This window comes from Nelusetta ayraudi, unplaced genomic scaffold, assembly GCF_046127955.1.
Source record: "Nelusetta ayraudi isolate G7.1 ecotype Tasmania unplaced genomic scaffold, CSIRO-AGI_Nayr_v1 ptg000042l, whole genome shotgun sequence".
In the NCBI taxonomy this organism is placed as follows: domain Eukaryota; kingdom Metazoa; phylum Chordata; class Actinopteri; order Tetraodontiformes; family Monacanthidae; genus Nelusetta; species Nelusetta ayraudi.
In genome coordinates this window covers 19840996-19865160 of record NW_027466092.1, presented here as the reverse complement: position 1 = coordinate 19865160, position 24165 = coordinate 19840996, and the positions used below count along the sequence as shown (strand labels likewise).

The following is a 24165-nucleotide window of genomic DNA, read 5'->3' as shown; positions in this document are numbered from 1 at the left end:
TGCTGTAAGTCAGAACTAATGGAAGCTGTCCACAGTCATCTGTTTACATCGGCATTAAACACCAGCACAGGTAAACAATTTGGGGCTCAGTGGGACATCACTGCTCAAAGACACTACCGAGGATCGTAACCAACTGAATTCACCCAGATACACTGTGAATTATAGTTATTACAGTTATTGAGTCGTGGTGTACAATTAGCATCTTTAAAGGTCCAAAAAAAGAGAGCACAACAGCAGTATGAGCTGCATGTGAACAATCCTGCCATTTGTTTTGGATTGGGTAATGGCCTAAGGGTGTGGATTATTGCTCTGGGCACTGGCAGCCCAAAGTATCAAAGCCAAAATGGTGAAAGCGAATGATACTGCTAGGTGACTTTGATCCTAGAAATCATCAAATTAGCTTATATAATGTGCATACATGATGTGCAGCCGATGTTGCACAACTGTTGCTGAGCTGCGAGCACGGAAACATACATTCTTGCCCCTTCTGCGCTCAGACACTGTACACAGAAGTCTGGCGCAACAGCGCCACACAAAGAGACGGGGCCTCACAAAAGGCCTCCCGTCTTGACTCAACAAACATGCTGTCTCGTGAAGATGACGAGGCCCACCATCAAATGAATCCACACAGAGACCTTCAGGGATGCTCACAATCTGGTGCTCCCCACAAACACCAGACAGTGGAACCCAAGTGGTTGCCATAGCACTGAAAATATAATCCAAACGATGCCCAGCAGGGGGGGCTGTCACAAGGCCGTGGAGCAGAATCCAAATCAAACACCAATGGGTTTCAGCGACCTCTGTTATACTGGATGTAATAAAAGGGCCGAGGAAGCGGAGCAGCGCCCATGTTCACTTTTGCTGTTTAATTTCAAGCTCTATTAAGTGCAAGCGAATGCAACCTGGACCACCAAAGGTTTTGTCGCTTGGTCCAACGGGTTTATTCCGCAGAAAAGTTATTATGCTGTCAATAAGTCATCCCGCGTGCACAGTGAGTGTTTGCTCGATGATTTCCCCGCATGTCCAATATTTGCTCCATTTCATTCTCGGCTGCCGTGGAGGCGGGCGAGCCACAAAAAGAAAAAAATGAAAAACAGCTCGTTCTGCGAAAAACAATATGGCAGAGAATCCTGCACGTAAGCGAAAACATTCCAAATGATTTTAACATTTTACAGTTTGCTTCTTTCCAAGGGTGGAGTCCCTTTGATTTGCTGCCACTCTGAGCTAAGAGGGGCAGGATCTGTGAGCTTGTGTCTTGTCAAGGCTTTCTGTGCTGCGGGTTGTGTCAGAGCACTCTCCTCCGGGCTTGGACTTGAGCTTGCCATTGGCATAGGATTCTGTTTTTGGACACTTAAAACCTGCCAGCAAATCTGGGTGGGCAGCTGGTGGTAACCTGAGCTCGGTCCGATCAGCGCCAAGTTCTCGCTCAGCACCTTCCCCGGGGCGCTATTTCTAACCTTACAGCCTGGTGCCCGGCCTCACCACCACCACTGTCTACGCTCCTGCATGCCACACAGAGACCACATTGAGTAATTCACTGAAATGTGACACAACAATGTGTTTGGGAGTTGTTGGGTTCTTTTTTTTTTTTATTTGTTTTTCTTGCATGATTACAAAAGGACATGTAGACTGGAGGTTTGGTGGTCATGTTGACCAAAGCACAAAATCACTCTGTCTCTTCCCTCCAGCTAGTCTGCATACCAACACAAAGAATTGTTATTGCACCCTGTTGCAAGACAAGAGGTGATAAAGTCTCAAAAAATGCAAGCAGAAGACAAACTCATTTAAGCGTTCAGGCATAAAAATAAACACGTTTTAGGGGCCGGGAAAAAACGAGCACAGTTTTAAATGTGACCACTGCTGTCTCCTGTCTTTACCCCCGTTTTTATTGCCATGCTGAGCGATCTCATCTGTTACTACTGCCCCGCACAACGTTCCTCTCTCGTGCCTGAAAAGTCTTTAAACCTGTTAAAGCTACATTAACAGTTATGACAAAGTCAGCAAGAGACTTGGCAACTCTCCTCTGTTTTCATCTACGGAGTGAAGCGAAAAGACTGATTCTGCTCACGTATCTGGAAATATAAACCTTTAGCCCAACTGCAACAATACATGGCGAGGAGTCCCAAATCCTGCTTGATCATGCGAACAGAAAAATAAAATGGCAAAGACCACATATTTCTGGTGAGCAGGATGGATACTTTTGGGTCAGACCTCTGCTTCGTGTCACAGGTGTTGCAGCTGCAAATTTGACGTTTCTAACTCAGGTTTCTTACATGGCTGGGAAGTTAATTTTTTGACTCTAGGAGGGGACAGTGACCTTGGGCAGAGACAGGAGTGAGCTGAAGAGGCGGCACAATAAAAAGCGAGAGTGGATTATATAAAACAAACAGGGCCAGTGTGAGTCGCTCTCAAGTGTTTTTTGACACAACCAGCGATAAATCAGCGAGCCCACACACTGTTTGCACTCATGGTGGCTGTGGTCAGTATGAGGTAGTGTTCAGCAGAGGGTTGGAGGTACTCAACTGTCATCTGCATCACTTCCCCCTGGACTGACTGTCTGGTACACAAGTTGAAATCCAAGTGCAACAGAGAGCTGGTTCAGGAGTCAGAGTGCAGATTTGCCCCGTGGATTCCAACACTACACACCAAATCCAATCTTGTTTGCGACAAGTTCCCTCAGAGTGAAACAAAAAACAAACAGCCGTCCTAAAATATCAGCATTTGCTTAAGACTGCGTGTTTAAAACGGGCAGTTTTTACAGGGATGTTGTTTTGAAAGAAGGACGTCACACTCCTCTGGCCACGGTTAACGGGATATCGTTGGCATATTTTTGTTTTGTCCGGGGCAAAGTGGCAAAAAGGCCTCCTTTTTAATAGCCTTTTTTTTCTTTTACATTTAGAATATTTGTCACACGAGCCCTTTTCCCTTCCAACCGCAGGTCACATACCTGCCAACTGGCTGTCAGCAGCTGCTAGAGCTCGGGCGAGATTGATTTGGCAGGAGAGCACAGTTCAGACCCACAACCAGTTCTGCAATATTATTAGTGCACAACGTTAAGTGACTGTCAGACTGTGGTGCTGCTGCCGTGAGAGTGGTGGGCAGGGGGTGGGCTAGGAGGGCAGCTGCTAAATGTACAGAAGTGCGTAAATAAAACAAATGCCTGACGTGGAACATTGTGAAAAGCTTGTCCACTGCACTTTCTCCAAAAATTAGAAGCGTTGCCAAAATTCAAATCCAAGCACAAAATGAAGCTGATCCCAGAGTCCGAGCGCAGCTTGGTCCGGTCCGAGTCGCCCTCCTGGGTGAACTCAGCAGGGCGCTGCTCCAGCGTCCAGTTAATTTGCTGCAGTTCAGACGAGTCTCTGTTTAGGAACCCTTTAGAACTGTAAAGGTTTCATCGTCATCGCTTTCAAGACTCACCAAGTATTGAATTTATTGCACAAGATAAATGTTGACCCTAAAGGAGCTGTTGTGCAGCCTGGGACCTCATTAATCCAATTAGGGTGGAATAAATTGACTGGTCTTGTCTCTGTATTGGTGCAGCTCGAAGACTCAGACCCACTTTCCAAAAGGCCTAAACACACCGAGTGCCATCGCGTCACATTAACAGCTGGCGCAATCAGCCCAGGTTTAAGTTTAGACAAATCCTGCAAACTGTCACAGTCATCAATCAATGGCTCCGATCTGCGTCCTGCGCTCACCAGTCATCTTGACTCGTTGACTTGTAGAAACGCGGCTTGGCTAAAAAAAGGAGAAGGACGTGACTACTGTTGTGGCTCTCTCAGCTGTCCACGCCTCGTTGGCAGACATCGCTCCCCGACACCAGCGGGCCCCTCTTCTGAAAACTTTAACAGCTTGTCCAGACGCTCCGGACACATGTTTAAGACTCGGGGAAATGAACGGAGGAATAAAATCGCCCTTGTGCACTGGCAGACATGCAACACTTGGAGAGCTGCCGTGGAAACCCAATCTTTTCTTGCAAGTTTGATTATTTTTAACTATTCGATCTGGCCGCTGTGGACTTTATTAGCAAGAAATGAGTGAATTTAAATCACGTCCCGAGTGTTTGTCCAGCTCTTACTTGGCAGGCGGCCCTCCTGCGAGGCACAAATCAATGACGACCTCATTAAACACAGACCCGCCTGCCTGCCTCAAGGCCTCCGAGAGGCTGATGGCAGGTGTACGCACTATGTGTCTCTCCGTGAAATTGCTTCTTGAACACCGTCCCTCATCCTTGAAGTGGAAAGGCAGCGACCGAAACTCGCGTTGCCTGGATATTCGTGGCGGAGGAAATAGAAAACGAGCAAGGCGGCGGTGATGATTGGGCTCTGAAGCCCAGTTGCTGCGGCCTTCAGAGGCAGCTAAAGTAGGAACAGGTGCTACGGGACTTGTCTATTTTTTTTATTTTTTATTTTTTAAATAAAACCCAGGTTGCATAACTTGCTTGTCGCTGCTTGAGAGGGAGCTTAAAGACGAAACACAACAAAGGTGCATGTGAGACTATTTTCAAGGGGTGGGGGTTGCGGGACGATGACATAAACATTCAGGCTGCATGTGCTCGGCGTGTCAGTCGTCCCCGTGTGTAAAGAAAGCGTAGGGACAATCAGCTGCCGGTGTTGATCCTGGGATAGCAGGTGTCGCCGAATGACCCACTTCACTTAATCCAATCCAGCGACGGAGTTGGGGGACAGAGGGGCGGCTTCAGGACGTGTCGCTTCGGACTTAGACACAAGTGTCCCCACATGAAAATGAGCATGTTGTGTACACTGGACAGCTGTTCCAAATATGGATGCCTGCAGAAAGACCCAGCGCCTCGGCTGAAGGCCCCCTGTGCAATCTCTTTGATCTCCCCCTATTATCACCAATATTCACTGCTGGCATCTGTTGGGGGGTGTGGATTTGCACAGAGTGGAGGATCATAATAATAATGGCCAATAGCTTTTACGGACCTGAAGCCTATCTTTCCGGTGGGCCTGGTGCTTGTAACTAGAACCTGATTAGAGCATTCCTGCACTGCAGCCGTGTTCTCGACGCAAAGCCGGTAGGCCACAAAATGCCCCTCTACACTCCGCTACGTTACTGCGACTCCACTGTTACGCTTCACTCCATCAGACACACGAGGCAGCTGCAAAATTTACCATGGGTCATATCGCCTGGAGAATTAAGGGTTTCTCTTTTGCGGCATGGAGAGACGAAAGCGGTATTGATGACACCGGGTTGAGTTGCTTCTCCCCAAAGGTTGCGAAGAGTTCTCACAGTGTAAACATTTCATTACAAGCCTTCAATTGAGGAAAATTGTCCGACCAGAAAATGGGGGGACGGTTGGCAGCCATCAGTCCACGATGCACCGGTGGGCCTTGGCTTGACGGCGTGGCTAACCCAAGAGGAAGAGAACAGACGATTGAAGCTGCTGGACGGGCAGGAGAGGAAGAGGAGTCTGGTCCCAGCCGCCGCAAGTCAGAGCTCATGAAATGCTTCCCCAAGATTCACACAGGCTGGCACAGGCCAGGAGCCGCACCACATGCAGGAAAGAAAACCAGCTTTGCGAAGGCAAAGCCGTCTATTTCGGTTTTTGAGGCACATAGAAAAAAAAAACCTTAATAACACTTCACCGCCCACATGCTCCACGTCGCTCATGCCTCTTGGCATTTCTCAGAAGAGGCAGAAAAAACACTGGCGATCAGTTTGCTTTTTCAAGACCATTCACTGCCTGTACCGGCCAGAACAATCCCATAATGGCTGTAAAGGTATAAATTTGGACATCAGTGTTTATTGAAATGACCTGGTGCACAGGAAGTGACCGAGGTTGTTGTCAGTCCTTAAAGCCCAGCTTGAGACTAATGTCCCATCTGCCTCTGCCACCTCACCAACCATCCCAGTCATGTGAAGGTCCCTCATTCCACAGAGCCATTAATGTGTCAGCCTCCACCAGTGACCCGACTCTGCTGTGTCTTAAATCTGATTTAAAAAGGCACAAAACAAAATGTTGAAAACCAGCTACCGCACATCTGCACTACATGTGAGACGCCTGCAAACAGGAGCAGCCCGAACTCTTGTGTCACTGCCAGTCCTATTGTTGTCATGAGTGTGGCGACAATGGATGCATCAATCAATATGACAGCGCCCCGTTTTCTTAGTGGCCACTCCAGGTACTGCAGCAAAAACATCCCATGGGCTTTTTCCCATAATCTTTCTATTGCAGATTTTGTATTCATGGTCTTTTAGTCTATCAGAAAGAAAATCAACAGAAAAGAATTCATTACCAGCGTGACATTACGGGGTTGTACGTGCTGTGTCGAGGTTCCTTCTGATTGGCTGATGAGTCCTGATGCATCACGGGTGTTACGGCGGCATGGGGTGAAGTACACATGCTCTATGGGCCATGATGCGCTGGGTGAGCAACTCCATTGAAATGAATGGGCCGCCATACTGTATCCCAGGGGCGCTTGGCGGCGACAGATGGGCACAAATCTCATGTTTCCTCCTTGTTGCTATTTCTGTCCTCGAGTGTTGTTTTCCGGCGCCTGCCTAACAATTCTTACACCAGGTCAGAAGACCCTTACATGCCCCAAAGGCACCAGACCCTAAACGAGGGCCCTCCGACTCCCAGGGTCCACCTCCTGTTTGTCAGCGCCGACCTCAGGACGCGGTGGCATCCCAGGCGTCTCCGCGGGGCCTCAGGGAGGCAGCGACGGACGGACGGACAGACGAGCTTGGAGAGTCGTCGGCCATCTGCCTCCGAGCTCACCGCCGAAACCTGTCAACGCCGACTGGTACGGTCGCGGTAAACAAGTGGGCAGCGACCCTGAGGTCAGTGCCACCCGGGGCATAACCATCAGCACGCACGCATCACCATTTATAGTGCAAAGTGTCTCTGCTGATTTATTTTCCCCCAAACATGTCACCCCATTGACGAACAGCAGGGATTAAATGTGGAACTCCGACTATTTGACTTTATTCATCCGGGCCGCTGGTCTGGCTCTGCAGCTAAGAAAGTCTATATCCTCATATTAAACTTTTTCACCCAGCGTTGCACTCCTTATGTCCACATCTACGGTCGCTGCCAAGACTCACAAGCCTCTTGGAGGGGAAAAAAAAGGTATTAAATCTCTGAATGCAGTTTTCAGGGATGGTGAAAGGAAAACAAGCCAACGGTATCCTGAAGCCAGTGGAGCAGAACCTCTGAGGATATGGAAATTAGGGTCCCAGCGCTGGAGCCCAGGAAGAAAAAAAATAGCCTGACAGAAAAATAATTTCTGAAGAAATCCTCGCATAACCACCAAGATTACAGCTGGAAAAAAAGCCGAGGTGATGGGGCGCAGGGGCCAAGGGGGAACCGAGGTCCTAGTGGAGGGTGTCGGGGTGGCAGCGGCTTTGACATGGACAACAGCTACATGGGTACATTTCTGTCCTGCCACAAGGCAAAGGACAGTGTCAGAACCTCCCGAGTGGAAGCACGGACAATATTTGGAGTTTTTGGAGTGGGAAAAAAATTATTTGCATCGACGACTGTTCTTCCCTCAGGGAGCCACTAATACCAAAGTTTCAGTGGTGCGACACATCCAGGGCTGTTGAGTTTGCGGTTTGCTGTGATTTATCCATGGATTACACACACTGTGTTTGGTCCGGCTGATAACACAACAGAGGGACGCCTGCTGCGCCGCAACACGGTGACGCTCAGGCACAATGCGTCAGCCGTGTCCTCTCGACAGCCCTCGGGGGTAAACACAGACAGCCAACAGAAGGAACCCCTTCACACACACACACACACACACACACACACACACACACACACACACACACACACACACACACACAGTCATCTGTTTTCTGTTGCTCCCGTGCTGTCTTGTCTGAGCTCCAGCACTCTCACCTCCCATCATCCTCCCCTGGAGCACCCCAACACCACCACCGCCACCCTGGAGGGACCACAGATGTGCACTTATCCAGCGGGGAATCGCTGTGTCTGGTCAACATGCTCAGGTCACCAACAGCCCGATGTAATCTGTTCACAAGGCCTGCATGCGATTTCCCAACAAATACTCCAAACTGATCCAACTGATGAAGCACCTTCAAACTCCTTAACATAGATTTAAGAATCCAACAGTGCAGAGTAAATCCAGCAAGCCAAGGTTTTTGCACAGAAAGATGGCTTGGGTCGGGCTATTTTTTTTGTTTGTTTGTTTTTAACGTTATGCTAGTTGGTAGAAGTTACGTTTATTCTACTTTTATTAATTGTAAAAACAAGGGTGGAAGACGATGCTGCAACGTCACAGGCACTAACTGGAGGTGGGCCCTAGGTTTTCGACCCCTCCCATAGACCCACCTTGACTTTCAGAAGGTGTAATTTAACTGAGTGTGGCAACTTTTGCCAATTTTTGCCATCTGTCCAAAATATAAATGCAACATTAAAAAAATTGTCATGAGTAGAAAATTGCTTGAAAATTGCACAAAACACTGCAAAGCATTTGCTTTGATTATTACGAGCTATACTGCAGCCAGCCACCAGGAGGCAGACTCAAAAAGGTAGGACACTTTCTGAAGCTGTGATATTAAAAGGTGACCACATTCCAAAGTACCCGCCAGAGGCTTGTGTCTCGTTAACAGACACATTATGCTGAGGTGACTAATTTACATAAAAGGTGTTAATCCGTGTCTTGGCAGCAGCAGGGACAGACTGGACACGAGCCACACAAATCTTCACTATGTTTAAGATCCCAAAGTTTGTCCTAATCTGCGGGGAGATCTGGAATCCCTGTTCAAATATTTGCAGATACATGAACCCAGAGATTTCAACGAGGCCCAGAGCTGCACGTTAATAAAATAACATTGGCTTGATAAAATTTGAGTGTCTGGCATGGCGAAGGAGGAAATTGCATAATGAATGGTGATGGATTGAAAGGCCTTGGGGAGAGTGTTCGGACTGCCGATTATGCAGAGATCATATAAAGCTTCAATTACTAAACGACGCTATCGCTCCAGCTAATAAAGCTCTGTTTCTCTTTTTCAACACCTCCAGGCCGCTAACGTGGAATAAAAGGCTGCCAGTCGTGGCTGGATGTGTCCATTAGCCACCACCCCACCCCCACCCTCCCCGGCTGGCGGCTCCGAGCTCGCTCTTATTTTCAAAGTGTCACCTCTCCCCTGAACACAGCCCTTCGTTGTTCTGCCCGGCGACACGCGCGGTGTGCGGCGTTCGGCTAATGAAGCGTGCCGACTTCCTCGCCCCCCGCCGAGCCTGCGCCAAGACCTCAAATGTGATGGGGGGGGTGGGGTGAGGTGAGGAGCGAAGGAAGGAAGGAAGGAAGGAGGCTGTAAAAGGATGCTAAACAAGAGCAGCAGGGTTGGCTCCAGGTCGGCCTGTTTACCAGAAGTTCCCACGGACGTCGGACTATAAAGCTTGCCAGGGGTTTCTGAGCTTGGGGAGACACGCTACGAAGAAGAAAAAAGATTCCTCTATGCATTTTTAACTCCGTCCCACAAGTGTGAAGCGAAGCATGTCAGCCAACGACTCTTGCGGTCTGCAGTAATAGTTTTTGGCGAGGCAGCTTTGCACTTTCCTTCCTTTCCATATCACACTGCGGCGGCGGTGCCTCCTTTGGTAAATTTACAACCGCCCTCCTCATTGCAGACGCCCTCTGACCTGGCGCTGGACTGTGACACACTCTCCAAGGGCTAGCGCGAGCGGCGAGGCCACATCAGAGCGCTGCGGGGCGCCGCTTAACAATGTTTTTCCGAGCAACGGGCCGAGAAGAGAGGGATGCCGACTGTCTGGTTCTGTCTGATTTTGTTGCAAGTTGTGAATAGAGGAACATCTGATGTGGCATCTTCAACATAAAAAAATGCCAAAGCTGAAAAAAGGGTCGAATCTGATTTATTTGAGTACTTTGAATCATGTCTGCTGAAAAAATATGAAGCAAACATGAGCAGTAAAAAGGCTATAAACATTCCAAGAATTCCATCAAATCGACCACAAGCTAGAATGTTCACAGAATGTTAGCAAAGAGGACATGGGCCAAACCAAGAACTCAGAATACACGGCAAATCAATGTTTCATCAAGGCGGCGACAAGGGACATGCAACAACTTCCGAGTGCAGTCTTACATCGGATGGTGCAGAGTCTTTTCATGGGCAAGAATTGAATTAATGTGAAGCGTTTAGATCACGGTTAGCAAAAACATACCCATAAAACACAGCCTCAGTGAGTTTATGCTAATTACACTAAAAATGACAACAGCAAGTGTGCGTGTGTGTGTGTGCTCGTTGACATCGCTCACACTAATGGACAAGCTTGCTTCTGTGCAACCTGGTTTGGTACCATAAACAGGGGGCAGCCTTGATGCCAAGCGCAAATATTGACTGGTCCAGGGCGGTTTCACCGCAGCTGAGCTGCAGCTAAAGGAGGACGCAGACCTCCCCTGCACCCGGTGCTGACTCCGAGCCAGCTCTCTCCACCGGCTGCAGTCTGGCAGTCTCTTTTTACGAGCAGCACCGACTGGGAAACGTCAGTGCCGGGTTGGAGATGCACACACGCTCCTCTGTTTTATCTCCAGCTCAGGGTCTCTGGAAGTCTGACAGGGTCTCCTGTCATGGTGGGATCCACGTTCCACTGCGACCTGGATTTTGGATTTCCACCCAACAAGCCGCTGCCATATCCAATATTTTGGGACATCAGTACAGGACTAAAAGTCGGGCGGTCATCGTCTGAGGGTGGGTTTAGAGTTTCAGCGGCCTCGAATGGATGTGGTGGCAGGTAGGAAAGGGGGAAAAAAAAAAGGTAGCGAGTGAAGAGAAAACACTGCAGCCCTGTGTGGGGAATTAGCTTTAGGAACATTTTGTTAAAAAAAAAAAAAAAAAAGCCAATGTAACAGTGTAGCATTTAGCATCATCAAAGCTGGTGCTGGTGCTATTTTCATGAGCCATTTAATGTGGCCTCCGAAGACGTTCGGCTCATTTATCATTCCGAAGCATCCCAGACAAGCCTCTTTTTTTTTAAAGCCATGCTAAAAGGCTTCGTTTATTTCCTGTTTTTCCTCCCCGCTCTTTGAAGCAAAACCAACAAATAAATAATTTTCCTTTCCTCCCGTTTGCAGTTTGTTTGAGGAGGGATCCACTGACCTGAACCTTCTCGACAGGGATCTGTATCAGCGGCGCACATGCGGCCTGCTCCGCTTGAAACCAACAGTTTTTCCCTCTGTCATCGCTGCTTCATTCTTTTCTCTTTTTTTGTCTCGGCCAGTCAACGAATCCCCTCAGGCAGCTCGTCCGCACATGCTCCTCTCATCGAAAGATCCTTTTTTTTCTTAAATTGAATGGCAAAGAAGTCCAGGCCGAGGCCAAGAGGGGCTCGGGGGAGAGGGGGAGGTAACAATGACTGTTGCCGCTGCTCACGTTATCAAGGGCATTTTCTTTTCCTTACATTGATTTAGTCATTTTAATTGGGAAAGCACACGGCGAGGCTTCCTATCTCATTCCATCTCAGAGGGAGAAGCAAATGAAATCCTGCGCTGCATCCTGAGGTCCAACTGCAGGACAAAGAGGCGATTTGACTTGTCGGGGGTGAAATCAAAGTGTGTGTGTGTGTGTGTGTGTGTGTGTGTGTGTGTGTGTGTGTGTACGTGCACGCACATATGCAACGGATGAGTGACTACAACATGACCCGATTTTCGAGGTCAGAACCTTGATGGTGAATTCCACCAAAGCCGCCTCAGCGTGAAGAACGCCACGCCGGCCACAATAACGGTGGAGGATTTATCACTGACACATGTTTGAGCTCGTCCCGTTCAGGACGCGTGGGCTATTATCCACTTCATCCTCTTGGCTGGTAACGTTATCTGCTGGCCCGGCTCTCATCCTCTTTCGCCGCTCTCTCAGCTGGCTCCGACAACGTTAAGTCATTAGACTGTAATTTAGGATGCAAAGCTCCACAACACCTCTTTCATTTCCTGTCCCTACTCACATCCTGGGTTTATGTGCTGAACACGGTTTAGTACCAATTTCTTCTCCAGCAGCTACACGTTTTGGAGCTGATTGGCTGGCTGTCTCAGGTGTCTTGCCGCAGGGGCTTTAGTGAAAGAAGTTTAATTGAAGAACTTAGGCACAATTCAATTAGTTTGTTTTTTCTATTGGTGTGAAACCAAAAATGATTAAATGTCTTCTATCTTGGCTTGATTATTTATTTGTTTATTTTTAAGTTTTTAAATCCGAAATTTTTCGCAGTTTAACTCACAGGGGATTATTTCTGGTAGACGAAGGTTATTAGTTTATCACAGTCACTGAAGCCGCCCTCTGATCTGTGGTAGCAGAGGCTCAACAGCATGTTGCATTTCTTTTACGTACCGAGGCAGAACAACACATCTCAGTTCATTTCACACCGTTGAATTCCCTCCTAGTTCTCACAAAGGTCAAGCCACCACATGGCTCAGCAGTCTAGCCGTCCCCGCCGACAGTAGTTTTCCTTGAATTCCTTTATGTACGTTCTACGTACGTCTTGCCTGCTGCTCGGTTGGAGAGAAAGAAAATCCCTGAATGAGCGACTTCTTTCTGCGTTCAATTTCCAGCGTTATTTTCTTATTTGCTTAAATATGAGAAATACGGCACCGCACACACCGTAAAGCAGCCGGAGCAGATGTAGATTCATCTTAGACCCGCTGCTCTGACACCAGATCTGACCGGGCATTAGCGGCCCCCGGTGTGAATATGGGAAGTCGCTGCTCCGCTTCCTCCTCTGTTGACTTTGGCGGCGGACCGCTAATCTGAGAACAGGCTGGCGGGGAGCCGTCTACCTGGAGCACAGCACCGACAACGTAAAGAAAAAAAAAGGAAAGTAGCGCAATCCTTTTTGGTTTTTTTCTGAGGCCCTGTTGGAAGCAGAGTGCATTGTGTCTGCAGGTCTGACCCCTGTCAGCGCCGCACACTCCTTCAGCCGGCACCTCGCAAGGTGGCTTCATATCCGGAGGGTCCAACTCGCTCCGCCTGCACCGGGACAAACACAAACAAGGCGGCAAGCTCGCACTAAAACGGTATCAGACCGCCTTAAGCGGCGCCAGAGAGATGAAACGGCGGAGGATTTATGCGGCCCTTGATATCCACTGCGACTCTGCATCACTTCCCCACAAACGGCAACTGGATCTGCGGGCGGCTGAGATTTATGGCTGTGACACAGTGCAGCCGGAGCGCCTCACATCCTGTGGGAGTCAGGGCGACTGATTTAAACCAAGGGAACGTTGAGTAATGTTGTGCTTGTGCGCCGCGGCTCAGGTGAAACCCACACTCTCGGCGTCAGGCCGTGACATTTTCAGGAGCATGGACGCTCCGTCACGCTGGGACCCTTCAGAGTTTACTTGCAGTTCAGGACCGGCAATGGACGAATAACGCGGAAGTGGACAGGAAGTGTGGTGAAATATTTGTTCATTGGACGATGTAAGAATTTGCATTTCAATGCACTTGGGGGAGGGGGGGGGGGGGTAAACTCTGGTCACCGTCTGCCACAGTGGCTTGGTTCAAGCTCTTGCTACGTCAAACTTAATCACCAGGAACGAACATCACTTAGAGTCATGTCTGGTTTTTCCAAAGACTAACAGGCCAGCTGGGGTGACATGAACGCTGGGGAGGCGGCTTCATCTACAGGGGAGGGACGCTGGGATGGAAAACAATAATAATTGTTGTTGTTGTTGCTGCTGCTGCTGCAGTTCTTGTTATTTGCGACAATAATTAAAAATAAGACGTGCAAACTTTTACCTTGTTTAGGAGTTACTCAACCTAAAAACAGGGTTTTACAAGTTGCTTTTACAGCTTTACAATAAGAAGAAGCACAAAGCAAGAACTTAACAAAGAGCAGACACAGGGAGCAGATACTGAAGTTGGTTTCAGTAGGTCTGAGTTTTTGAAAACAGATTAAACAGATTGATCCAATAAAAAAAAAGTATAAAGCAAGTAACAAAGTTAATTACATTGAGGGTATATAGGAGAAGATAAAAAATAATAGTGATGAAGATGATGACGATGGTGTTAGTAATAGCACAAGGTCATAAAAACAGTAAAAAGAATGGCAGTGAAACATGTGGAATGAGACATGGGAAAACTTCCATTAAAAACAAAGGACCAATGCCCCACCAACTGTTTCAGAGGATTTAACCAACCTCATGTGCTGCTGCCTCCGACCAGCCATTCAACATGCCATTCATCTGCATGCACACGGGAACCCTGCGAAGCAGTGAAAACACTCCGGGGCGTTCTTCTGACACAATAAACATGTACAGCTCACCTGCAGTCAAGCTGCAGCTTTGCTCACTTTACGATTTATCCATCTGTGTCTTGGTGCCACAGGCAGAGTCAAGGTGCTTCTAGATCCTAATCTGAGCAGATCTTCCATTGCATTGAAGAACGCTCCTAATAGATACCACATGCCACCGTCAAGTCCAGTTCAGGGAAGTTCTCGTGCGATCATCTAGTGTTTATCTGGATATGTGGACAATTCACCTGCAGTGAGCCTGTGCAGTCCATCAGAGGTGGATTTCATTTTTCAGAAATAAATACGAGACATGCTCAAAACAAAACTGAATACCGAAGGTTGCGCTGAAGAGGTAATCTACTCAGGCTAATGATTTTCCATGCTGAGGTCACATTCTACGACAACTTGATAATTGTCGTAGTGTTAAAAATGTGATAGCAAGTGATTGCCACGGTGATGCAACAGAAACCCACCAAGAGTCTGGAAATTAGGCCAAACCTATTTTCAGGCGGCTGTTTTGAGGGATCAGCGCCGCTCATCAAAGCTGTTGAAGATTAACAATTAGCCGTCTCACTCTGTCCGTCTAGCCTGTATCAAATGACGGCTCAATTAAATCATGTGGGTGCGAGAGGTTGTCGATAGCACCGCCGGGCTTTGCAGGCCAACTGTGGCTTACACAGCTGCGTCCAGCCTCCTCTTCATCAGATACAAGTGGATTGCCTCACTCCCCACCAACCCCCACCCTGCACCCCACTCACCCCCGTCTCTACATTCTGGAACGACCGCAAGAACCTGAGTCAACTCCCTCCATATTAAATCAACCCTTAGCGGCACAAGGCCATGCGCGCACACACGCAGGTATATTAACTTGAAAAACTGTAGCGGTCTCCATTATTTTGCAACATATTGTTTTATTGAGCCGTCTAGATTAATGGCAAACCACAGGCAAAAAGAAATCAGATAAATCCTGAGAAAAAAAGTCTGGTTGTGGAAGCTCTGATTGGAAATCCACACTCTGCACCCATTTTAACATCACATGTTTACAAAATTGAGAACTAAAGGCCTGGAGCTGCCAATTGTTGCGACTTCTCTCTTCACTCAGATTAAATCTAATCGATCAAAGTAAAATATCATCCATCAAAAGGTCCATGTGCACTTTCACTACAGGCCGCAGGGGCTTCACGTACGGCAGCGTGTCACTGAGGTTTTCCAAACTGGAGGTGTGGGCTGGCCCAACGCTACGTATGTTTCTTTGCCACCGTTGCAACAGAAGGTTGTACAGCAGCGTGTTTGTGAGTGCACATGGGCTCGGTGTGTTTATGACCCTCTGAGATCTGCGGCGAGACTCACATTTCACGTCGCTTTTAGCACAGCTACGAGGGGCCAGAGTCAGCTGCGGGAGTCCGAGCTCACTACCCCCCCTCCCCCACCTCCCAGTCACCACCCGGCGAGGTGGGCGATTGGAGAGTTCAAGAGAACGAGCCAGCTCGATCTCAGGCAGGAAGACATCCTGGAAGTTTGATCTGAACGGGACGGTGAAAGTCTGGTGGAGTGAAAGAACAGACCATGTGAAATGACAAACACAGGCCAGAAGTGAAGAGTCGCCCGCAGTTTAATCCATCCCTTTGTGCCATCCAATCTCTCCACTGGTGGATCTGGAGGAGTCTGGGAATGCGGAACATCTGAGGTCATTGGTTGGTTCCACTGACAGAATCTCTCTGGTGTCTTTTGGATGGACTTTGGAGTTGAAATATTGAGGAGTGGTCTTCAGAAGGCTCCACCAGATATACCGAGGGTACAAGTCATCACGGGTCTCCACGGGAAGCAGCCAGCTGACGTTGACCAGGCTCCTGTTGAGGTCGTCTCCCAGTCAGTTCTTGTAAATTCAAAGGGGAAGGCACCCCGTGGTGAACGCTGGACTTGCTGGAGCGATTAGACGACCAGGAAGGACTCAGGACACAAAGAAGACTGGGAAGTTGGGAACTGGGAACAAACCAGACACCCGGGTGGACGGTCGACGGCAAAATAACAAGCCAGCCGATGCCAAGTTCAAGACAGTTCTGGTGTCAAGTCAACCGTCAAGTCCGCTCAGGCGTTTATCTCCAACACAGTGACTCAGACTCGACAAACACCATCTGCCCCCCCGCCCACCCGCCCGCCAGCGGCATCTTAACGGGGATGCCGATGGCTTGTGGCGAGACCATATTGACCACGGTTTGCATATCGGGCACGCGCTGGCAGTTGCAGCTTCCCTCCCCAGTGCGTCCTCCAGCCTGTTGTGTTTGTTGTGCCTGTTCCCATTAGACTGACACACAACAGAACATCTTTCCACCCCTGCATCTTCAGCGCCTGCCGGGACTGAGCGGCCCGGGGGCCACGGGGCCCCGGGCGCTGAGGAGGGAGGTGGGTTGCATTGGGCTGGAACATAGGGGCTTCCTCACGGGGGTGGTGACTCATCTTTTTCATGTATGCAGAGAACACAATTTCCACAGAGCGCTGGCACCGCAGAGTTGCGCTGATGATATGAAATCGATGACAGGCGCTGGGAGAAAAAAAGATGTTGTTCTACATTCGCAAGGAATTAAAGGCGAATCGTTTCAGAGCAGCGGACACAGAGAGCGAAATTGCATTCTAAATCAGACGGAATGCGTTTCGCGCTTGGCATTCTTGCAAGCATCGGGCCAAATATGATTCAAAATGAAAAATAAATAAATAAATAAATAATAGGACTGTAAGTCAAATACATAATTTCTGGAGATCGTCGTTGAGACAGAGAGCTTAGAGAAGGAGGAGAAGTTTGTTTTAACTCATCTTGAACAAATCTCATTGTTTGTGTTTTTTTTCAGTGAAACGTGCAAATTAAGTTGCAATAGAGGGAGGGCGCTCACAAAACCGTTCCAGAAAATGCCCTTTTGCTTATGCTGGAACAATGGGACACAGACGGCAGGGGGACAGGAGGGAGGTGAAGTGGCGGCACAGTACAGAAGAGTTGGTGATGATGATCAGAATGATAAACTATGATGATTTTATGATTTTTTAACTAGGTTTCTGTCTCACTAAGTGCAAAAGGCAATTAGTTGGGGGGGGGGGATAGCTGCAGGAACAACTAAGAGATTTTTCAGTTTGTTTTTCAATAGACTAAACATGAGACTGTGGTGGTATTGGCCAGGCTGAGCAGGTTAATAGAGTCACACAAATCCACAATAAATTCTGTCTTTGATGCAAGTCTTTGGAAAGAATTCCATCTGAAAAAAGAAAAATGGGCCCTAAAAGTATTTGAGTGGGCCCTTGTCTCCTCCTCGCTCCCCTGTTACAGTCAAGTTAATGATGTGAACTTATGGGCCAAACCCAGAACTGCAGCACTGCCACAGCTCAAATATTGCCGACGTAGTGGCATCACGCTGAACAGTGGAGCGGCTGTTCCACGAGGAACCGGCCCCATCGGAGAAGACCACCCTTGTCTATTGAACGTTGTCAGGTCAGGGATGAGTGTGCCGCCCTGCGTGAGGGGAAGAGTTGAGATGCGAGCCGTCACAAAAGGACACTTCAGCGGAACCATGAATGCAACTTTTAGCCCCGTGTCAGAGGGCAGGCGGCGATCGGAGAGGGAGGGGGGCTCGGGTTGTGAGCAGCCCTTTGTGGGGGGGCTCACCACCCAGCCATGACAGTGGAGCACTGCATCCTGTGAGAAGGAGCATCAAAGGCTAACAGAAGAAAACCCCCCGTCCCCTTCGGACACCAAAGGGCCTCTGGTGCTCCGAGGCTTTGAGGATTGCCGGCATCTTTGTAGGCGGCAGAGAGAATGTTGAGCATACGGCAGTTAATATTATCCATTTCAACTGTCCAGCAGGCAGTAAATCCTACGAAAACGTTAAACGAGGTGAGACCTCTTCAAAAGTAACTTGGTCTGTCTGTTTGTCTGTGGGTCGTTCTTTCAGATTGGGCCAATTGGATTCATTCTCTGCCAGCTGGTGACCATCAGGAGCAGAGAAAAGCCTTTTGTGTGGAAAATGTTCAGTTCCAACCAAACCAAAAACACTGCAGCCGTCACGATTGACAGTCTAGCAGCAGCTTCCTGTTTTTACGACGACTAAGCCTGAAGCAAGGCAAGTTCAAACAACACCAACTCATCCAGTCACATGCTGACCTGCCCAAAAAAAATATTCATATTGGAGCTTTTCAGATGAATTTGCAAAAATTCACAGTGGAACTCTCAAGGATCTAGCTGCAAGGTCGTCACAGAGGTCAAGCAAACTTGTGGGACGTCGACTGAGCAAAAAGGGGGGGAATGACAGAACGTCAAACACATGAAAACATCCAAAGGCACGAGAGGTGAAACCAGTAGGGGAGGGGAGCAGTACACTTTGTCTCCTGAGGCCCTGAGGCGCTCCAGTCTCCATTCAAGTGTTCACCCGCTGCGGCATCGCTCATGTAAAAGTCATGTCATCTCCTCTGCATTGAGAGTATCGCCCCGGGTCAATGCATGGATGCGTGGGGAGGGAAGGGGGTAGAGGGAGGGGTTAAGTGTGCCACTCTTTCAAACCTCGTAGTCAGTCGGCACGAAACGCTTTCAGCCGCTGTAATAAAAAAAAAAAAAAAAAAATGCTGTGTCAAAGGTATAAAAGAGAGCATCTGGGCCATTTTGCAGTGCACTGCCTTTTATGATCCACCTCATGCAAGGATTAAGAATTAGGGCAAACGCGCCACTTGCGGTGGACTGCCGAGGTAAAGTGTGCCGCAGTGGCTTTTAATAAAGGGTGATGTTAAAAAAAAAAAAAAAACTTGGGGCAAGGCGTGTAATGCAAGAAACAGCCTGCGTGAGTAATTCACCATGTACAGTGCATTACGCCCCTGATTTACCTGTTAAGCAATTTAGCAGCAATCAGAATCATAATTGCTCCTCCACCCGCTGCCTCCGGCTGGGCTTTTCCCAGGCTCGCAGTGGGCTCGCCTAACCAGAAGCAGCTGCCTGCCGTGGCTACCTTGAAGTCTGCTTAGCTTTAGCTAGCGCCCAGTAATTCCATGCCCATTAGGGCTCCACCAGTACCCCCCAACACACACACACACACACACACACACACACACACACACACACACACACACACACACACACACACACACACACACACACAGGCCTCTGCTCTGAGAGCTGTCAGTGATTAATTACCAGATGCCCCATCAAGCTGAGGATATCGCAGCGGATTGGCACCGCTGTAATTGTATCAGGCTACTGGAGTTGCAAACGTTAGCGCATGGAAAGTGTGTGTTGTTGGGTGTGTGGTAGGGGTGTGACCCATCGTGACAAAAGAGGTCTAGAAAGAAGTCATTAAGTTGTAGGCTGGGTCTGACTTTCCACCAATTACTCAAATCTACTGCTGCTGAGGTTTCTGTGAGCGCTGCATAGCTTATACCGTACGGTGCATTTTGACAGTCTGCTCGGGTCCTTGCATTTTAGAGGTTGTTCGTTGCAGCTCCTGAAGCGGACGTTGAGCAGGGTTGAAGTAAACAGGCAACCGGCGCTTGCTGGCTTGCTGACTGCAACATTTTATTATGGACCCATTAAACAACAGGCCCCGCTTGGAATGCAGAAGGAAGGAGGGGAGAGGACGAAGGGGAGGGAGGCAGGTGGTAGGGGAAAAATATATGTATATAAAAGAAAGGCAACCTGCACTCCTGGGACTTCATTCTCACTCAGTCTGCAGGAAAATTTACATCAGACAAACTGCGTAAGAACTTTGACACTAATGACATTGTAGCCCATAATCGACTTATTTCACGGCTTCTGCAAGAAGTGGCCGACATGCATGCGTGACATCGGCGAGGGAAGGGAAAACTCCAGCCGAAGCGTTTGCATTGCAGCAATGCGTTCAAGAACATTTCTATTCTGGACCAGTTTCAAGTCAACTAACATGCAGTTGCTGTGGGGGCAGGGGCAAAATATTTGCATTTCATCCTAAAACTCATCAGTCACTCAGCCAGTGATTCCTCTATGACCTTTCCACCAGCACTAACCCAGAAGTGACTTTTCCCTAAGTGTCATCTCTGTGGTGAGAGCGGGAGCAGCTAATTGAGGAGCGAACCTCTCCGGGAGAGACGGGCGACCCTGAGCAGCCGCCCCGTCTCCTCTGACGGCAGCTAAAGGATGACTGTGAGGAGCTCGTCATGGTCTGGTTAGAGCCGAGGGGGAGGGGGGTGGAGGGGGTGCGGCAGTCCAGAAGTCACACGGCTGCATACTGGCTTCAAAACAACACACAACAAACGGTCGACAAATGACAAAAGGTTGCTTGACTGAACTTTTCTGCAATATTCAATGTTTTTCAAAAGAGTTGCAGCTCTCGTCCGTGTTTTCTCAATTTCAGGGTTGATAGAAAGCCACCACACATAGCCATCAGACACACACACACACACACACACACACACACACACACACACACACACACACACACACACACCTGTCACAGCAAAGTGCAAACAGTTGTGAATCTTCCCTGGCGCTCAGACCCTGAGCCACGGAATCAACGTCTGTGATTACTGTAAACATGCAGCAAAGATTGCTGCGTCGTTATCTTGTTCTGGTTATGCACTTCTAGTTCTTCACCAGATATCGTATAATGGGGAAGGGCACAGGAGGAAATAGCTGAACAGAATTTGAGCACTGCATTTCTAAAGATGAGGCCTGGCTTCATCATTGCCACGCTCGTCTCACATGAGACAGTTTTCAAAAAAGAAAAGCAGACAGTGAAAAAACAAATATCAGAAGCCTGCTCTGCTCGGCGGAGGAATCGATTTTGCTCCCGATGAGCCACCTCATAATTCTTCTTTTAACCTCCGCCAGCTGCGCTCACCACTGACTCGCTGACTGGAGGTTATGTGCAGAATGTTTTCTGGCCTGGCCTTCCATTATCTCACCGCAAGACTCCAGGGGTCAGAGGTCAGGAATGACCGCAAAGCACGTCCTCCTTTATTAGGACACTCTGGTTGTCCCGCAGACCAACGAGACTGCATTTCGCAGTGTGTTCACACTTAACTGCACTGGGTTCCCTGCTGATCGGAGAGAGGTCGAGCATGCAGACAGAACTCTCCTGTTCACGTCATCTTTTAGCGAGAAAGAAAAAGTTGTGAAAACATGTCGGTTTCCTGCTGCGTGTGGTCTACCAACTGGCAGTGGAACGGAGTGCTAACACCAGCCTCACTCAGCGTTCGGAAGCGTTAAAATGTTATTTACGAAAGTAAAACACATCACTTCCTCCTGAGTTAAAGGAGCCCTTTGACCGAAGAGTGGCCCGGGATCCGGTTGAGCAGAACTTGGCTTTGGCTTCTGCACACCAGCAACCATTACAGACTTTGGACCAACTTCCTTTGGTAAACTCAAGGTCTTTTTTCATCCAGAGCCCCAGTGGAGCAGCTTATCGCACTGAATTACTGCAAAAGATTTGCAGAACACAGCATGTTTTCCCTCAGTTTATAGCCTTCTGTTCCTGCTTTTGCCTTCCTAATAAAAGTGAGATTTCATTGCACTTTTCACGAGGGCAGTGACGTGTTAGGGCCCCTTATGACATCACAAAGGTTTCTGTTTTAGAACTGTGTTTTAACACAAACTTTCTCAAAAGTGGAACATGTAAAAAAAAAAAAAAAAAAGCTCAGAATCCCAGCTACCGGAGAGAGGCACAGGTTGATATTGGTTGTGCACCACACCTGAGGCCAGCAGTGGCAGAAACAAGGTGCTGAAGATTCACTTAGAAATGTTTTGACTTCACGGGACGTTAAATCTTTAAGTTTAAATTGGCATCTTGGTTTACATGTCCCATTTTACCGGAGCCAATTGTATTACTTCACAGCACAGTTTGTTTCCCACTTCATGTATATATTTCTGCATAGCTTTCTTTGCCTCCAGGAAATGCTGGCTGCCGTCTCAAACACAGTGTTTGATATTCTAATCAACTCTTTATTCAAGTTTTCACTTCACTGTGTAAAAAGAATGTGTACATATTGTTAATCCAAGCAAATCCAAAATATGAACGTTCAGAATGAAACTCCTGCACCCTCCCAAATGAAAGAAATGTCATTCATTCATTCATTCATTCATTCATTTATTCATTCATATTTTTTATAGTTGGACATGTGATTCACTGGCAGACCCTGACCCACGCTGAGACAACACAGTAGTTGCCAATATTTGTCAGTGCAGCGCTCGCTCAGAATTTCCACTCTAGTGATGCTCAACAGGGATGCTGGAGCAGCAGCTCCTGTCGCTGCATCCCCAAAAGGGACCAGAACTCACCCAAACTGAAGGGCTAAATGTTTCCATCTACTGGCAGGAAAAGTGAACTGCAGCAGCATCGTCTCCCCTTGACACAGTCAGGGAGCATCTTTGACCACTCGGGCTCTCAGCAGCAGAGTTTAATCTTTAAATCTCCCTCAACTGTGAGGCGCGCATCCAAAACACACAATTCAATATCGTTCAGGCACACTTATCACCACGAAGCTCCATTCACGCTGCAACACGCAGCCGCAGCAGCAGGTTTTCCTACCTGGCGGGCAGCTACACTCAGGTGAGGCTTGTCTGGCCGTCCGGATCTTGATGAAATTCTCAAAGGAGCGCTGAAATATTGCAGAGAAGAGAATGGAAATGCGTTTTTGCTTTTTCATTTATTCTTTCATTCATAAACTGCGCATACAGTAACAGGCCTGTAAAGGACGGGGCAGCAAGCGAAAGGAAAATAACAATAACAACAACATCACGGGAGGGAGGCTCACCTGAGAGAGCCGCTCGTCCACGCTTTGCTCCACCAGCGAGTTAAAATCCTCCGGGCTGAAGCCGGGGGCGCACAGGAAGCTGCTGTGCTGCCCGCCGGCCGCCTCCAGACCCGTCACCCGGCTCCGGATGTCCGCCGCGTTGACGCTCAGCAGGACGCAGAAGGCGACGGACACCACGGAGCAGAGGGACGAGGCGACGCTCAGCGCCGCCGAGCGCTGCCGCCGCCGCCGCTTCTCGGCCGCCGCCTCCGCCTTCACCATGCCGCCCTCGGGGGCTCCTCGGGGTTCCGCGCTCTCCATCTAACAAGCCGCACCGTTTGGAGCCAAGTGCATCTGGCGCGTCAAGTCGCGAAGCGGTGGCACGCTGTCCGTGCGTGTGCGTCCTCTCGCCGAGTGAATGAATGAATGATCAGAACGAATGCGCGAACGAGGCTGTGTGACCGGGACTTGTTGCGCTCAGTCGGAGGGAAACGCGCTCGTGCGTGCAGTAAAAGTCAGAAAGTGACGCAGAGGAAAATGTGGCAAACGCGTGTACAATAGCGGAGACGCTCTCTCTCTCTCTCTCTCTCTCTCTCTCTCTCACCCCCCTGCTAGCGAGGGCACGCTCCCCCTTCTCCACGGCAACAACACGCCTCCAAACGTGTCCCGGTTCATTAACATAATTTACTCCGAGCTCCGGAGATCTCGGCCCCGCTGCCGAATATCGAAGGAGCTTTTCATGGGCATGGCATCCATCAGTTGATTGGCATCAGGTGGAATTTCCACACACCTGTTAATTGTGCCCCGGGCTTAGTCAGTCGTGCGCGACCGGGGTCTGAGAGAGGAAGTTTGCTTTTTGTGCGTACTGACCACTTGATGACATCTGAAGCTTTGCGGCACAGTCTCCACTTACCGGTTAGTGCAAGAGTCAATGCAATCAAATTGGAACGCGTGTGAGTTGAATAGTAATTACGAGACAGCTATTAAACAGTTTATTTATCAAAGTCTTCATGGGGGGCGGTATCGGTGTGCAGCAAATCATAAGGAGCACCTGCACCCATTGGGCGTTCGGTTCGGAGAGGAAATTTTACCAAGGGCTGATGAATGTTAGGAGAAAACTACAAAATCTTACTTTTTCGTTAATTGATCCTGATCGAGTCCAGTGTAAGGTTTGCAACGGTTGATTAATAACACCT

General features: G+C 48.7%; 1 protein-coding gene across 1 annotated transcript in view; it reads right to left on the bottom strand.

Annotated features, from left to right (window-relative positions):
• The window catches only part of col25a1 (collagen type XXV alpha 1 chain), a 119458-nt gene extending 95887 nt beyond the window's left edge, over positions 1–23571 (bottom strand). Inside the window, exons 1-2 of the mRNA XM_076035415.1 lie at positions 22991–23571; positions 22765–22834 (exon numbers count right to left, since the gene is read on the bottom strand). Of these exons, the coding sequence (XP_075891530.1) occupies positions 22765–22834; positions 22991–23290 (370 nt within the window). The 5' untranslated portion in view covers positions 23291–23571. The remainder of the gene's footprint in view (positions 1–22764; positions 22835–22990) is intronic.
• Positions 23572–24165: the final 594 nt, after the last annotated feature.